This window comes from Emydura macquarii, unplaced genomic scaffold (genome assembly GCF_026122565.2).
Source record: "Emydura macquarii macquarii isolate MOO-44397 ecotype Brisbane River unplaced genomic scaffold, CSIRO-AGI_Emac_v2 contig_554, whole genome shotgun sequence".
Lineage (NCBI taxonomy): Eukaryota > Metazoa > Chordata > Testudines > Chelidae > Emydura > Emydura macquarii.
The window spans coordinates 7,260,001-7,278,448 of record NW_027130691.1 but is presented as its reverse complement, the minus strand read 5'-3'; the positions used below and the strand labels follow the sequence as shown (position 1 = coordinate 7,278,448).

Below are 18,448 nucleotides of genomic sequence, written 5' to 3'. Positions count from 1 at the left end.
GAGCGGATCAAACCTAAAGCAAGTTTCAGCTCCTGGGTTTATTGAAATCGTCTCGTAGGATCCGGTGGGTAAGGGCAGATAAAACTTGGGGCCCCTATAACGTGGCGGGGTGAGTGTCCAACCTCCCACGCTCTTCTGGCTGATTAAGCAAAATGGCCTCATTGCCCAATGTTTCTGACCCCTGTCGTTTGTGTGTCTCGCGTGGCTAATTGTTTAGAAAACAGAGCTTCTCTAACGATGAGAGAAGACTAGCTGTAAAGGTATTTGGTGCTTCACTGGCTTTAAATATTGTATTTGTAGAACCTCCTACCCATCCCTGTGAGCTTAATGCTGTTGTTAAGGGAATTCTTAAGGTGTTGGAGATCTGAAAACAAAAGTAGTTTATGGGGTGTAATTACGTAGCCAGTTCTAACCCAACCCGGAAGTTTATGTCCTGAACACGTGTTTGTGGACAAGGAAGGTTAGGAAACTGAGGGTTACTGACCCTTTAGTTAGAGGAACCTGTTAGTTAATATTTGTGTGAATAGCCAGCAAAGTGTTCAAGGGGCCCTGCGACCAGCTGGGATCAATGGTAGGATAGAATGCCACACTAAGGATTAATGAGTGAGCCTCAAGGTCCAGTTAACTCTGACAGCATGCCACAAACAGAGGTTGCTAGGCAGAGTAATCAACATGCAAATGCTCTTAAACTTTGTGGAGTAGAGACCTCACCGTTTTTCAGTCACTATGAATTTAAAAAAAAATTGATATCCCAACCTTTTTTATTTGAAGGGGAAGTTACAGCTGTTAATAAGTTCCTTCTGAAATAGATATATTCTTAGAAGGTCATGTATCCAGTTAAAGATTGAACTAATCAGTTTAAATGTAAAGGGATACAGTTTGAAATTATCTGACAAATTTACAAATCTGACTCATTTTTCACTGTTTTATCCAGGTTACTCATTGCATTTTATCTTGCTTAATTAGTTTCATTTAGTTGTTAGTTTTCATTAGCAAACACAGTGGGACAGTGTTTGGATTTAATATGTATAAACTTCAAAAATTTTCATTTAATTTAAAAAAAAATGAAACTTTCACAACTTTTTTTATTAATTCTTTTGTTGGGGCTTGATCTGTATGATGGAAACTGAAGTGTGTATACAACGGTGAATGTTGTTATGGTACAGTATTTGTATTGGCTTTCAAGGGTATATGCTTACAAGGGCCATAACTTTTACCTGAATCTAAAAATGATACTTTTGAGCCATGAAAATAAGATACATCTCCTCCCGCCTTTCTTCCCAAAAGTCTATCCCTTGTTGTCTAGAATAATTTTTGTTCATCTGGTGCTAAAATGGTGTGAGTTATTGGTTGACAGTAGGTGGGGAGAGTCTTGAGGAGAGTTTATGGGGCAGACAACTAATTGAAAGAACTATCTTGTGTCTCAGTCTACACTAGGATTGTCTTCAAGGATGAAGTTGAGGGAGGTTGGTGGGCCCCAGTACTTTAGTTGAGACTGCTATCTCCTTCTCCAGAATCTTACGTTTCAGGGTTTTTTTGAGTCTCTAGCTCTTATGGAGAACCTGCAAAATATTAAACGTAACCAATACACATTTTTGTCTTGAGTTAGTAGAATCTGAAACAATTAACACAGAGAGCCATGAACTGACCCATTCATTTCAATGGAGATGCTAACTTAAATCCCCAATTACAATTTAAACATACAAGTCTTTATGATGGTTAAAGTGTGTAAGGAAAGAAAGGAGAGGGGGGGAAAATCTGCACAGTCTGAGGTAACTAATTTCTTTTTGACTCAACAATTAAATGTTGCTTGGGAGTGGACCACCATTTCCTGCTGGGGGGACCCCCCTCCCCCCAATCTAGCCTATGGAGCCAAAAGGCCAGAGGGGAATATTAGAGTTCAGTAAGACATCCAAGCTTCCCCCACTCCCTGTCCATGATTGGAGACTGGTCTTTTCTGGGCAGGTGGCTTCCTCCCTAGTTCTGTTGGTTATGCTCCTCCCTTTGCTGGAGGCTGTCTGCAGGCTTGAGCAGACATTGCTGCATTAACTACACTTGATTTGCTTTCAGACTTGTCTTTGCAGCTATGAGGACTAGAAATACATTTTTTTAAATTGAAAACTTGGATTCTGCTGTCATTGCATGACACTTAAAGCCAGAGCGCTAGGCATGTACCTATTTTTCCTTATTCCAACCTTGCCCATTGGTATCTGAACAGGAGCCCATGCCTAAGGAATCCATCAGATCTTGTATGGTGATGTTCTGAACATCTGTACAGTTTAATATGAGTGGCCTCTCATTTTGGCTTCCAAAGGAGGTAGAGCTTGTGAGACCAGTGCTTTTTCCAGTTTGAGTTCAGCATGTCTTGTAGTACTTGCTAATAATTCCAAGCAAATTTTACTGTGATCTTATTTTCTGACAAGGCTTTTCAGATTACTTGGTGTGGTGTGAGAATTGATCTCAAGATAGATTACTATGCTGTGTATGGTACCAGTTGGAGTTGGAGAATGTTTGCATGGAAGCTAGAGGAAGGATTTTAGTGTTAAAGGGTGAGCAAAAGCTGACAGCGCTCTGGACAATACAGATATTACCTTTGGTTTTTACAATTCCAGATAGTGTTCTTTGCTTGGCTTGAGACATTAGGCTCAGAGAAGACATGACATAGACATCAATGCTTTAAATATTAGCCAGTGGCTTGGAGAGTTTGATGGAAGCCATAGCAGATTGACTGTGGTCTTAAAAGTATTGGACATAAGATTGTAAATGCACAATTAATTTACACACAATTTATGAACAGAGAAGTTTTAAAAATGTATTGATACGTTCAGCCTGTACCACTGGTAAAATATTTAGTCTTATAATGTGACATGTAGGGCTTTTTAAAAATGGAAAATCTTTCTGGGCTTGAAGTTACTACCACCATTCTCTCCTTCTAGAGGGGAAAAAAGCAAGCTGGACATTTGTTTCTGAATATCTTAGTTTTCAAGCTTTTGGACTTTCTATCATGGCTAAAACAGGGAAGGCACAAGACTAAGATTGGCAGGTTGGCATGGATATATGTTGTAATATAAATGGCATTGAGAATATTGGCAGTTGTTCTGTTCTGTAAATCAGAAGTTTACTTTTGCATGACTTACTTTTTTGTTGTTGTTTGTTGTTGTTGTTACTTTTGCAGACATTGGTTTATGTAATACCTAAAGAACAGGACTAGGTTCAGGACTGTTGAGAAAAGTTGGACATGCACAAGTTCATGGGGCCAGATGCAATGCATCCGAGGGTGCTGAGGGAGTTGGCTAATGTGATTGCAAAGCCATTGACCATTATCTTTGAAAATTCATGGCGATTGGGGGAGATCCTGGATGACTGGAGAAAAGCAAATATAGTGCCCATCTTTAAAAAAGGGAAGGAGGAGGTTCCGGGGAACTACAGACCAGTCAGCATCACCTTAGTCCCCGGAAAAATCATGGAGCAGGTCGTCAAGCAATCCATTTTGAAGTACTTAGAGGAGAGGAAGGTGTTCAGGAACAGACAGCATGGATTCACCAAGGGCAAGTCATGCCTGACCAACCTGATATCCTTCTATGATGAGATGTCTGGCTTTGTGGATGTGGGGAAAGCAGTGGATGTGATTTACCTTGACTTTAGCAAAGCTTTTGATTCGGTCTCCCACAGTATTCTTGCCAGCAAGTTAAAGTAGCATGGGTTGGATGAATGGCTGGATCGTCAGGGTCAACGGGTAGTGATCAATGGCTTGATGTCTGTTTGGCAGCCAGTATCAAGCAGAGTGCTCCAGGGGTTGGTCCTGGGGCCGATTTTGTTCAGCATCTTCATTAATGATATGGATGATGGGGTGGATTGCACCCTCAGCAAGTTTGCAGATGACACTAAGCTGTAGGGAGTGGTAGATGTGCTGGAGGGGATAGGACACAGAGTGACCTAAACAAATTAGAGGATAGGGGCAAAAAAAATCTGTTGAGGTCAACAACAACAAGTGCAGAGTCCTGCACTTAGGATGGAAGAATCCCATGCACTGCTACAGACTAGGGACCGAGTGGCTATGCAGCAGTTCTGCAGAAAAGGACCAGGGGGTTACAGTGGACAAGAAGCTGGATGAGAGTCAATGGTGTGCCTTTGTTGCCAAGAAGGTTAACGGCATATTGGGTTGCATTAGTAGGAGCATTGCCAGCAGATCAAGGGAAGTGATTATTCCCCTCTATTTGGCACTGGCGAGGCCACATCTGGAGAATTGGGTCCAGTTTTGGGCCTTCTATTACAGGAAGGATGTGGACAAATTAGAGAGAGTCCAGTGGAGGGCAATGAAAATGATTAGGGGGCTGGGGCACATGACTTATGAGGAGAGGCTGAGGGAACTGGGCTTATTTAGTCTGCAGAAGAGAAGAGTGAGGGGGGATTTGATAAGTCTTCAACTACCTGAAGGGGGTTCCAAAGAGATGGAGCTAGGCTGTTTTCTGTGGTGGCAGATGACAGAACAAGAAGCAATGGTCTCAAGTTACAGTGGGGGAATTCTAGGTTGGATATTAGGAAAAACTTTTTCACTAGGAGGGCATTGAAGCACTGTAGTGGGTTACGTAGGGAGGTGGTGGAATCTCCATCCTTAGAGATTTTTATGGCCTGGCTTGACAAAGCCCTGGCTGGGATGATTTAGTTGGGGTTGCTCCTGCTTTGAACAGGGGGTTGGACTAGATGACCTTCTGAGGTCCCTTCCAACCCTAATCTTCTATGATTCTATGTTAATGAAACCTTCTTTTACTTTAAAAAATGTTTTGTAGTGGCACAGCACATCATATAACATATAATGAGCCATTGTTGTAGCATCTTTTTTGTTGTGGCGGTAACTTGGATTTTTCGTTGTGCCTTCTAGAAAAAGGGAATTGTACCATTGATGTCAAGGTGTCTATAAGTTGTATAACAATTCTTTGTTTTGTGCTTCAGCTTTTTGTGTGTGACTCTCTTAACAGATTGGGTCTCGTTGCTTAGTAGCATTGGGACAGTTTGAATACATGCAGACAACCTTATTTACAAGATTCTACAGGCCCAGCAACCATCCGTTTTCAACAGAAAATTTAGGGAACAGCTTGTAACGTAGTCAACTTTTCTTTAAAAGCCACTTTTGTGGGGATTTTGGGATGGCCCTTTTATAGTATTTCACAATTTGAGCTGCAGAGTTTGGTAAAGTCACTTTTGTTTATGCTAACTATAAAGCCTTATACCTTGTAAGATTAGGGAGCTGTGTTTTGACTTGATTAGTTTAGTTTTAGGCTTGAGTGTATGAATGAAAGAATATAAACTATAAGGTATCAAGATATAGCTTTCTTCTGACATTGTTCTTCTGTTTTTTGGATTGTAAACTAAAGCAAAACTGAGCAGTTGAAACTTACATGTTGGGCTTAGTTATGTGGTTTAAATTTAACAAAACCTCAGATTAGCTATTACTTATTGAATGTTTTTAATTTCAGTGAAAAATATCATAAATTAGTGTTTGCAACCAGAACACTATAGCTTAGTATTCAGGAACCAGATAACTGAAATTAACTAGCCTAGAGTCATCCAAACTGAATGCCATGTAAACAGTTCTTTCACTTAATCTGAATTGTGAGCAATAGACATCTTTAAGGCGTTTTAAAAATGGAGGGTCTGACGTGAGGGAGGATAGCAACTGGGATGTCTTTTGGAGATGATTGTGATCATACATAATTTAGGCACTCCAGCTGTAACGGTGAGTATAAAACTAAACTTCATTATTCTAGGAACATATGAATTGCTATACTAGTTCCAATTAGTGGTCATCCTGTGCAGACCCTGCAGTAGGCAGGTATGAGAACTTGTCGTCGGGGAAAGTTTCTTTCTAACTCCTTTTAGTTGTTGGCTCATACTCAAGTATGAGGATTTATATTGTCCAAAACTCTTATTTATTAATATTATCATCATCATCCCAGGATAAATATACAAGTTAAACTTTTAAAAATCTTGCTTTGAGTTATACAGACTAATTGTGCTCTATGTAAAAGTCTTTTTTTTTAATTCAGTTTTTTGAATTTGTCTCAGCTCTGTTCTCTAAATGTCCTCTTGTTTCTGTATTATGGGAGTAGATAGGTTGGAAACTTCTATTCACCGCATTCATTATTTTTGCATACTTTTATCATGTCCCTTCTCATGCAATTCTGCTTTAAGATAAACAGTCCCAATCTTTTCAGTTGCGTTTTGAGATTTTTCCTGCCCTTAATCATTCTAGTTACCTGTCTCTAAACTTATTTTAATTCCTCCATCTCCTGATAGAGTTGGGGTGACCTAAACTAAACAGAGAATGTAGGTGGGGAATTTCTGTTGATTTATAGAATTCCATTATGATTTCCATATTTAGTGTTCCCATATTCACACTGACACTGTTTGCTCTTTTGGCCATGTTGAGCAGAGGTCTTTGGTGAGCTAGTAATTGTTATCTACAGGTTTCTTTCCTGAATTGATAGTTTACTTAGAACTCAGTAAAGTGTATGTGTAGCTCACATTGGAGTAAATAATCTGCATTACTTTATATATGTCCGCATAGAACTTCATCTGTCAGTGTAAGGTTCTCTCTGAAGTTCCTTTAACTTCTCCAGTATTGACTAAACTTCATGTTTTCTACAAACTTTGTTGCCTTGCTAATTCCACCCTTTCAGTTAATTAATAAATGTACCAAACAGTACCAATTCCAGTCTGGAACCTTGTGGCATCCCACTGTTGCCCTTTCCCCATGATGAAAATTAATAGTTTTTTTCCTGCTTTGATTTTTGCTTTAACCTAGTTTCTAAACTGATTACTTAGGTTTTTTGGTAGCCTCTTTTGAGAGGTGGTCAAAGGCCTTTTGAAAATTTAAATGATCCTCTTTTTCTTTAATTTGTTGACCTATTCAGATAACTAATAGAGTAGTGAGATCATTTGTCTTTGAAGAAGCAGCTGTACTGACTAGATACCTCTTCATGATCTTCCAGGTATCTTATATTTTTAATTCAACCAAGTATAGAAGTAAGGCTTACAGGTCTGTAATTCTCCAGATCACCTGAATGCCTTTTTAAAAAAAAAAAAAAAAAGTACAATACTTGTGATCCTCTAATATTCTGATGTTGTAGCTGGCTTTAATGGGATTATATGGTTTTACTGACAGTTAACCTGGATGTGTCCTCTTTGATTTGGGTCTCTTTCTGTCCTCACATTTTGGCTGTCTATTTTTTCTGCATAGCATCTCTAAGATGAGCCTTTCTTATTCATCCCCACAACTAAAACTATCACACAAGCTCTCATCCTGTGTCTTGATTACTGCAACTTCCTTCTTTTTGGCCTTGACAAATCCAATCTTCCTCTGCTTCTAATGGATCACTTTGCTAATCTAGCACTTTGACCATGTCACCCCTCTCTTTGAATTCCTCCACTGACTCCCCTTTTCTCTATCATATCAAACATAAACTACTTGTATTCACTTTCAAGGCTCGTCAGTCAATCCTCATCCCACTTATTATCCCTCATTTGCTGTTGAGCTGTCAGTGCCAGCTTCTGCTGCCTACTAGTTATATTTTCAAACAAGCACGTTCGTGTCTTCTCCCATGCTACCCTACGTGGTTGGGAAGTGTTCCCTGTAAAAATCCACAAAGCTACTTCATTATCCAACTCCAAAACCCTCCTTACAACTCTCTCCTTCACCATGATGCCTACCAAAAAAAAATTGACTACAGTTAGGTTGTTGATGTGGTGAGACCGCTGCCTGTCATACTGACCAACACTGCCTCATTGTTTCCTTATGCTCCCCAGTCTATGTCTATCTGTTGTCTCTTGTTTTATACTTGGATTGTAAGGTCCTTGAGGCAAGAGCCAGATTTGTGTTCTGTTTGTACAGCACCTAGCAATGGGGATCCATGCTTAGGGCTCCTAGACACTATGGTAATACTACTAACTTTATTCTTAACATAAATCCAATAAATCAGTTTGTTCCAGCATGTTTTTCTTTTGACACCTCAATCTGTGACAGTACCTCTTCTATTACCAAAGGAGTAGGTATCTCCCCAATAATGCGCAGGCTAGAACTAGGGAGCATAAGAATTTTGCATCTTTGAGTTTCTGTTACCTGTTCTGGCAGTTGTCAACAATAGGTGCTGTTAACCAAGTGTTGAACATAACTTAGCTGTGAGTACAGATGAGGATAAACTGCTTAGCATTGTTTTGAAAACTCTGGATAAAACCCTAATTTTGAAACAGTGCTGAATGTTTTGTCCTTTTCTATGCTTGCAGCTAAACTGTGTTCAACTACATGCAATGCAGACGCCTGTTGTCAACGATGAGTAAATTTGGAGTGTAGGCAATGCTATACAGAAATATGAATAACTGGAGTGTTTGAGGTCAAGTATAATTCTTGTGTCTGAGCAAAAATTAAGTCCCTTTGTGGAATAAAAGGGGATATTTGCGTTATGCTTTGTAGTAACTGTCTCCCCATCCCCTCTCCCAAAAATGGCGTATTTGACTTCTTAATTTACTCCAGACAATATTGAAACTTAAAATTAACAGCTATCCTGTACTTGAAAAGGCCCAGGGCCTGTCTTTTGTTCTAAATAATGAGTCTCCCATACTAATATTTGCCAGCTCAACACATATTAAATACAGCAGTTGACCATCTATCCTGCCCACTATGCAAAAGAATCCTCTCAAATTCATTTATGGTACAAAAACTATAGGCTTATTAGTTTAATATATAAAAATTATTTATAGAATTACTTTAATTAACTGACTTTTCCAGAATTCTTGTCTCATTAAGCAGGTACAGAATTCTTATAGGTTAAACAAACCAATTATTTTTAACTACTAGCTACGTCAGTGGTTCCCAATTGAGGGCCACAGATACCATTTTTACAACCCTGAAGGGCCACCAGTTTCCACCAGCAGACCCCTCTGCCCCTCTCCTCCCCCCCCTGCAGCCAGACAGAAGGAGTTCAGAGGGAAGGTTGCCTCTCTCCTTGCTGACCTCCCATCCCCCTGGCTGTAGCAGGGAATCTGCAAGCGTCCTGTAGCCTCATGTGCTCCACCTGGGTCCCTAGCCAGGGGCTCCCTTCTGCAGCCAGGGGGATGAGAGGTCAATGCTAGAGCTGGAGGAGGGGAGTGTTGATCTTCCCTCCCTCTGGCTCCAGCAAGGACCCCAGTGCCTTAGGGACCCAGGTGGAGTGCTTTGCTGTGCTCCTGCTACAACCAGGGGGAGGGGAGCATTGATCTCCTGTCCCCTTGGCTGCATCAAGGAGCCTTCTTTTAGCCCTGCAGCAACACACTCCATTTGGGTCCTTAGGCAGCCACTCCCTTCTGCAGCAAGTGGGAGGGGAGTGGAAGGCCACTTAGAAAGCCAGCCCCTGCTGGCTACTTTTGGCCAGCAGTCCGCAGGCTGGGAACCGTTGAGCTAGGTACTTTGCTCTGCTTGGTTAATATACTTTAGTGCCTGTTCTTAAAGGGACACAACTTAAATTGCACTTCCATCTCACCATTTTTGCCTACTAGTATTACTTAAAACACCTACAATTACTGTGACAGAGGCCAGAGGAAAGCTTTTTCACTGTGTTTACTTTATGCATTTAATAGCATATTTTGTATAGTTAGGTTTTTCATTGGTTCCCTGTTAATGGGGGGTGGGGTTTTATTCATAAGTAAGAAATATTATTTTTCAAATTTGGAAAATTCAGCACAAAACCCCAAGAATTGTCCAGGGACTTTGGGCAGATTTAGAATATGAAACTCATTTTATGAAAGTGACTAGTTTGACTGCGCCCTTAGAAATCAGTTAAGGAAATATAAAATGCTAAAGGTTTTGCAAAATAAACAGTGATTACAATTGTAACTTATGTCTGTGGTCTTGTTTATTTTTATTTTAGAGATGGTGGAGCCAGGACAAGATCTGTTGCTTGCTGCTTTGAGTGAGAGTGGAATCAGTCCAAATGATCTGTTTGATATTGACTCTGTGGACATGGGCCTTGCAACCCCAGCGCCAGCTGTTCAGCAGGTTAAAAATGAGAGCTTTTTAAAATTAGTTAATATTGCATAATATAAAATCATATATTTTCTGTATCTAATGGAAAGGTAGTTTTGTTTTTGTTTTTAACTATTGAGAAAGAATGGAATTGTTATGTTTTCATTGCTGGGCTGGGCTTGTGTATGGAAAAAAATTGAGATGGCAATCGCCTGTCTTAAATATGTATTTTAGGAATCAAAAGTATATATGTTGTTGACAGAACTTATATCAGTATGAGTTGTATACATTTTCTAGAGCCACAATGTCGTGTATCCACACACAGAACTTCCATTGATGTATCTAATATCATTTTCCTCTCCCCTGAAACAAGAGACAATTAATTCTAATATTGATTTAATCTCCATGAGAACTTGCACTTCAAGAATGGAACACTTTTTTTTGGACATAGACTGGAAAACAATAGTCTGTCAACAAAAGTGAAATTGCAAAGCTCATTCAGTTTCCCAGCAGTTAACTGGAAAGGCTTTATGCTTGAAACAATTTTGGGGACAAAATCAATGACTTGTTGTGCTACCATTTTTATTTATAATGAAACCAGGATTAACAGGCAAACCAAGGGAGTTGGCCATTAGTTTTAACATGGTGTGTGTGTGTCGGGGGGGAGATAGTAAGGCTTTCATTCTTTTTTTCCTACTAAATCAAGTACCTGATCGTGCTTGCTTTCTTTCTCTCTAGTCAGTGCCACTTAGTGCATTAGAACTAGGCTTGGAGACTGAGGCAACAGTTGCTGTTAAACAAGAACCAGAGACTGTATCTACTCCAGCACTATTAAATGTCAGGGTAAGAGCTGACATATTTAGAGTTTTGTATGTGTAAAATAGTGAAGTGAACAATTGAGGAAGGCCTATAAATTGTTGGCTCTTTGCCACCCCCTCAGCATAATTGGTAACACTTTAAAAAATTCCTTGCTTTTTCAATAAAACTTGTTTTTGAAGGGTTGGCATGATGTGCAAGGGAGGCTATTTCTTAGAGCAAGCCAGATTTAAAGGGAAAAGTTGTTTAAGGAAGAGCCCAATTTCATTTCTTATGAGTACACTTAGAATACAGATGCCATTAAACCTGATGCTTATAGGTACCATATATTGAGAGACTGAGAATTCTGGATGTATTGTACAGAATATCAGTTAATATGGATGTTATGATCAAGATAATCTTTATCTTTCTAGGAGACGATGATATAAAGTAGATCAATATATGGAAGGTAGGATTAACAAAGTAGCTGCACAGAAAGAGGAGTTTTAAAATAGCTATTAGTTTATTTACAAACTAACTGCAAAACCATGTGGTGCAGTGTGTAAGATTTCTCTACAGCCTAAGCTTCTCCACACAACAAAGGTACTTTGTGTCTGGGTGGTGCGGTCCTTCTCTTTCTTACCTGTTCTTCCCTCTTCCCTTGGGGAAAAAAATATCCTGTGGAGCTGGATCCTCCCATGAAGCAACACTGATGCATTTTGAAAGAAGCATCTTGCTCAGACTTCCATATCCTGAAATAAAATTGCATTGTAGCATCAGTCAGTTGGGCGATGGAAAGACACTATTGATGGCCCTCAAACTTTAAAAAACAAAAAAACCTCAGGCTGATTAAATTGATACCTTCTGTCCTCTAGCTGAAAGTATTGTCACTTTGAGAATCATCATAAGTATATTTCCAAAACAGGAAAATCTTACACTTTGTTTTTTATCTTCTAGCAACCACCATCAACCACAACGTTTGTGCTGAATCAGATAAATCAGCTTCCAACTTTGGGGACTACAATAGTAATGACAAAAACCACGCCTGTGACAACTACTAGGCAGACCATCACTGTAGCAAAAATTATTCAGACCAGCACAACTACTCGACCATCGGTTGCAGCACCAGCAGTACACAATGCCTTGACCACTACACCTTCAAAGGACCAGGTCCAGCTGAAAGATCTGCTCAAAAACAATAGTCTTAATGAACTAATGAAATTGAAGCCACCACCTAACATTGCCCAGCCAGTTGCAACAGCAGCTAGTAAGTGTTTCTTTCCCCTCCATAATGTTTATTTTATTTCAGAAATTTGATACTGAAATAATCCAATAAAGTGATTATCTTTTTGGCTCTCTGTGGAGTAACAGAATAGAATAGCACAATAGCATTAAAATTGAGCCTATAAAACCTGACATGTTGGACTTCTAACTTTTCAACATTACAAAAAGAAAGTATGAAATGACACACAATGACTGAATTTTTAAAAACTCAAGAATCCGTTGATATATCCTTTTAAGAAATGAGACGAACAGAAAATAAACGTTGGAATAGGACGCTGGTAAATGAATAATGTTCATAGTGTGCTGTACACAGCAATTTGTTAATCTTGTAGAAGTTTTGTTATTTGAACCAATGCTGCTGTCTAGTCTATTGTATGCGTGGTAGGGGAGTGCTGTTCTTAAATTATAGTCACAACTCTTTTTCTCCTTCCCAAAAAGACTTCTAAAACAAGCTAGTTTTTGACTTCTAATCATGTTCCTCTGAAGCGTCCATTGAGGAGGGGATAAACAGAAACCTGTACGCTTAAAAAGAAAAGTGAATCTCTGTTTGTGTCACGTGTTTAAAATCTGTTGTGGCGGCGGCTAATTTTTATAGGCAACTTAATGGTTCTCCAGTACCCTATATTTAGGGGGAAATTTGTTGCAGGAATAGTTAAATGGTAAGTTGCAACTATTGGGAGGTCTAGTGTGTATAAATATCTGAGATCCTAATGCCTAGAAATTTAACTACGAGCTTCACTGTAAATATAGGTGATGCTGTACTTCTGGAAGTTTTAGCAAGTCTTCTATGTAGTGTATATCTGTGGATTTCAGATTTTTTGAAAAAATACTTCATCAGACTCAGAATTCATATTTAAAGGGGTGCATTGTCAATTTGAATGTTAAAAGTAATTTCAAGTAGCACACTTTAGGAGTTTCTTCATTTGTTGTTTAAGTACTTTTCTATTTTTAAAATACTTATTTGCCTGTATAGAGAGATCAATACAATAGTAGAGAGAACTGTGAAACTATCTATATTCCAAGTGCTACATAAAGTAAATAAATTTTAAAAAAATATAATCTTTCAATTACAACTATCTTATTGTTGTAACAGAAATAAAATATCTTGAGACTGAAGTTGAGCTTAAATTGATAACGTCCCTTTTAAAGTTGCCTTACCAGAATGGTATGTGCATAGACTTTTGACAGGACATGTCATTGTCTCTGCTATAGTAGTAACTTCTGGCTGTATCTTGTCAGTTGCTGAAGTAGAATTGAGTCTGATTCAACTTTCAATAGCTTGAGAATTATTTTTTTAATAAACAAATAGGGTATGTAATAGATAAAGCTGGCTGTGAAGACTGTAACAGGAGCACAGTCAGTCGCATGTTCCATCTTTGCTCCACTGTTTTCCCAGCCTCCATCAAGATTATAGCTGACTAAAACTAGCTAAAGGTTTAGATGCTTAATTCAGAGAAGCAAGTCAGTGATGCTAATAAGCCTTAACTCAGATCTTTAATGTCATTTGTGCTTAATGGAAGACTAGATATCTGGTGGAAGATGATATGGAATACCTGGAAATTCTTTCCAATTCTGGAAGGGGAAGTTGGTTTTGTAACACACAACTGCTGAACGTATAATTCAGCTGTCCTGTGAAAGGGAAGATTTTTTTAAACAGCCCAGCGTCTACAGAAAGCACTGTTCTGTTCCCTGATGACATCTTTGCAGAAGCACTTAATAAACTTAGAAGAATGAAGCTTTGCAACAGAGGATTTAAATGCTTTCTTACTATTAAATATACAAAATTTAGCTATTTGTATTTTTATTTAACTCTTCTTACAAAATTAACCTCTGCAAGTCTTATATTAATGCATGCTTTTGTTTTTATATACTAGAAGTTTGAAAGATAACTTCTTATCTAAAACTTCCATTGTATCCACCCTGTATAAATATTTGTCTTACATCTGTACTGTGACCCTCATCACGATTAAATTCTAAAGGGAGGAAAGTGAACATATATCTTGTAGTTGTCCATTTGTAGCATTTAAAACAATTGAGTCAAACATGTTGACTTTCTTACAGAAATAATTGTAGTGTCTCCAAAGGTGGTAAACACCACCAAACCAGGTAAGATCACTTCTTGTTGATAAAACTGGGTTTGTGGTTTCCTGTTAAACTGCCTTAGCTCTCACGTGAGATGAAATACTATTAAATGGTCTTTATAGAGATTTGGTGAAGGTGTCTTCTCTTTAGGTTAAACTTAATATACCCACATGTCTTTCTCTAATATGGTATTGGTTAAACTAAAAGATTTAACCTGCTCCCTCAGAAGAAGGCAACAGGACTAATTTCAGGCACATTCAGAGATTTGTAGATAAATATATTTGGCTATTGTTCTTGAGGATGTCAGTGTACTGTCAAAGATTTCAGAGCTTCATTTCCAGCTGCCTTCACTGTGTGATGTACAAATCAATACAACAGAGAAAATGTAAAGAAATGTCATTATTTTTCTTGCAGCTGATCTAAGCAATGGTGCTGTAAAGAAGGAGACTTCTACAAAAGAAGTAGCAAGAATATGGATAAACGATGTAAAAATGAGAAGTTTTTCACCTACTATGGTGAGTAGTAAGAATGAATGGATGTCGTTTCTTAAATGAGTTTTACATATAAATGGCTCCAACTATCTTTAGCTAATTTCAGCAGTTGCTCATGGAAGCTTCCTAGGCTTACATAATACATCTGATTCTGAAGGAGAAATTTCCCTTGCTGCAATAGTTATGAAGTGGTTGATGCAAGCAGACCACACTGCCAGAGCAGTTTCCATATGTTGGGAGTCTTTTGAAGGTCAGGCATTTTTCACAAGAACCCATTGTGTGTGCTGAAGGGTATTCTACCTGACCAAAGCTGATGTGCAGCTCCCTCACTCTGCTCTTGAAAACTTCCTCTGTATAAATTTCTCTGTCATGCAACCAGATACACAACTCTCCACAGTTTGAGGCTGTTAATGTTTCTGCAGCAGATTGGACCTGCCAATGTGTGACTGTAATCAGTTTTGTCTCCCATTGACATGTTGAGTGTTTGTTTAATAAGTAGCACTAATGCTTTTGAAACATGCACTTCAATCTTATTTTAATGAGAACTAAATTCAAATTAGTCTGATCTCAAGTATGGCTCCTGGAAACTTTCTAGATCTTTAATATTAAAAAGCTTTGTGATGCTGAAGAGTTTTGTCTTAAGACATGGAGGATGTTTCTTTTCTCCTTTAAAAAAATACTTCAGGCATCTGTTGCACAGTAGCTCGGGCCACAGGAAAATAATGGGTTGTCATCTTTTTGTGTGTTATATTGGATACCACAGTGGTGGGTGCATTACATATACATACTCTCCAATATTTTGAAGTCACTTGAATCTTTGACCAATGAAAATCTGCAGCAGATTTCACAGAAATATTTTCTTGAAGGCCTTCTAGTTTAAGTTATTTTATAGGTATGTATGCTGAGGTACACTCTCTCAAATGCACATCTGTGAACCTATATTTAATCTGGCATGCTGACTGACTGCAGTAAAATAGATTATACTTCTTTCTAGCACCCCTTTATCCGAATAAGAGTTATGTTCCCTGTGCGTCCTTGGGCATTGTGTACTGTAGACTTATGCCCTGAAGTTTTGAATTCATAGCAAGGCAAACAAATGGCTTCCAATTGATTTCATTACATTTGGAGAATTGAAGTTCAATGAAAATGATGCAAACTGGTGCATAAAATCTACTTAAAATTGCATTTTTTGGACTAAAAGCTTTATAAAACTATTGGTCCACTGGCTTAGTTGCAGTGCTCCATGTGGCTTTGCGGGTTTGTTTTTTTGGTTCACACTTCCTGTGCTAGTATGATTTGACTTATTTTCCAGTGTTACTTGCAGCTGGTGGAATGGTACTGTCTCTGAAGAGAGTCCCTTCAAAAAGAATATGGCTTCTGAAATCTTGTAATTGATGTTCCTGTTGCTCTGTGGTTCAGGTAGTGCATTGTTATGGAAACAGCACTAATGTCAATGTCGTACTCTAGCTTCCACTCCACATACCTGTATGCTTCTAGGATGTTGAACAGCAGCAATTTATCATTTGACTAATTCAGGTATATTTGTATTGTAGAAAGTGCCAGTAATAAAAGAGGAAGAGGAACCGGAGGAGGAAGATGAAGAAGAAATGGGTCATGCAGAGACATATGCAGAGTATATGCCAATAAAATGTATGATACTCTGGTTGCATCCAAAAACTGAAACAAACTTCTAAAACTGCTAAGTGCCCAAATTGCTAACAGCATATGTAGAGATAGAACAGTAATGCTTTATAGTGTATCAAAATCAAATAAAAGGGGACCAGATTTTGCTTTTTGTGGAGAAAATTGCTTTCTGCTGCTACAGTCAACTTTTGGAAGAGAATCTTGGATCTTTGAACTTGGCCTTGGACACGTATGATACTTTTTGGTTTAACTTTCTATCAGTAGCTCATGAACAATGGCAAGTTTTTAAAATAACATGGTTGGTAAGCCAAAACTTTGACTTACTAATGGTCTTGAATTGTGTCCATCCATGTGCGTAATTTTAAAATAAATAGTTGTTCCTGACTGGTCAGGATTGAACTGTTTTCATATTAATGGGCTTTGTCTTATTAGCTAAGTAAACCATTTCAGTCAGTTGATTACTGAGCAGTTGCTATTCTAGGTCTAAGCACTGGCTCAGGGAGTGTTTGTGTGTATAATTTAAGAGGATGCCCAAATTTGGCCCTGAATTTGATTTTTTTAAAGTTTTTATAGAACCAAAGATTAGCAGAAACATTTCCACTGTTTTTCCTATTTCAGGTATAAACTGTCTTCAAAACCAATTATCATTACACTCACATTGATACTTAAACTTCTCAGTACTAAGAATATGAAAGTGACTGACTTACTTGATTTGTTTCACTGTTAAACCTGAGAGATGTGAACAGAACATAAATGGTGACAAGTAAATTAAATTGCTGAAAATTTAACATTTAGTAGCCTCCGGTGTTTCTAACATTGGTTACAAAATGTTTACAGCATGATTTTAAGCAGTGTTTGAATCCCTTGGTTCACTCTGCTTGGAAGTGTATTTCTGTCAAAGGCAAACCCCCACTAAAACGTTCATACTTCTAAGGCCAGAAGTGACCAATAAGATCATGTAGGTAGACATCCAGCATAACAGGCAGTAGAATTTCACCCAGTGTTGTAACTTTAAAATTGATAGTTCTTTTGCATATGTGTAAAAAAAACAAAACCAAAAACAATTTTGCTTTCTACTATCCATCTTGTTTGCCTTTATTTTTTCACAGCAGGGAGTGGCACCAATATCCTCCCCTGCTCTTACCAAAAAGTAATCTTTATCCTTTTCAGCATCACTGTAGCAGTCCACTGCTCCTAAAGCTTCTCCTTTTATTTTTGCTTTCACTGCTGCTTTCAGTTCAAGAGTTCACTCAGAATAAAAAGATATAAGACCTACACCCATTATGCTCAGTGTATTAGAAAGACCTATGACACTTTTTCGAAGCTGTTAATGTAAAATTGCACTCCTGAGTGTATTATCTTACTGAAATATATGCAACTGATTCTATGGGAGCCCAAGAATGTAAGATTGTAAATCTTTATCCATCTTTTATTGCTGCTCAATATGAGTGGAAAAACAGGATCTTAGTTTAAGCAATTCATTGTGCTTAAAAGTAAAGTGTTGCAGAACAGAAACTGGTTTTCAAATGCCTTTAGCTCCCATACTGATGACATTACTGTAGTCTCATCTGCTCTTTGTAACTAAATGGTTCAATACTTTGAGCTATTTAAGTGACCTGCAAAGCTTTTTGGATTTTTTCTAACAGCCCTCATATGCAAACATGTTTAAGTTCTTGTAACATTTTAAAAATTATTTTTCTGTCCTGTATACCTTTTCTTTCAGCATATGTAACGTCATTAGTTGTGGGACAGCAACATCGTAAACCCCATGGAATGTATACTAATTGCTGACTAATCTGAGCTGCTCCTGGTCACTTCTCTTCCTACACTCTGTGTTATTAGGTAGCAGTTTGACTGCTTAATGTAGGCAAGATAGTAATGTGTAAATGAAGAGTGATAGAGGAAAGCTGTGTGTTCTTGATGTGCAGATGGCAGTGATGTCATCAGAGAGCACAGCTTATGTTTCTCCAGGGACTTTTCTGTGAGGGAAGGCAGAACTCAGTCACTGGTTTTAACTTAAACTGAGGATTTTAACAAAGCAGAAGTGGATCTTCATAGACCACGAGTCTCGCAAGCTGAAAGTGAACAACTTGCAAAGCTTTTTAGTTTATCTTTAAATTACTCTCATTAATCTTGGATTAATGAATTCCTTTTC

General features: G+C 38.3%; 1 protein-coding gene across 3 annotated transcripts in view; it reads left to right on the top strand.

The window, feature by feature from the left end:
* SBNO1 (strawberry notch homolog 1) overlaps positions 1-18,448 on the top strand; it is a 51,133-nt gene that overhangs the window by 942 nt on the left and 31,743 nt on the right. For 2 of the 3 annotated variants that reach the window (XM_067539650.1, XM_067539652.1), the window contains exons 2-6: positions 9,903-10,030; positions 11,750-12,059; positions 14,138-14,182; positions 14,573-14,673; positions 16,203-16,299. In XM_067539650.1, coding sequence (XP_067395751.1) covers positions 9,903-10,030; positions 11,750-12,059; positions 14,138-14,182; positions 14,573-14,673; positions 16,203-16,299 — 681 coding nt within the window. The remainder of the gene's footprint in view (positions 1-9,902; positions 10,031-11,749; positions 12,060-14,137; positions 14,183-14,572; positions 14,674-16,202; positions 16,300-18,448) is intronic. The other variant, XM_067539651.1, reaches the window with a different exon arrangement.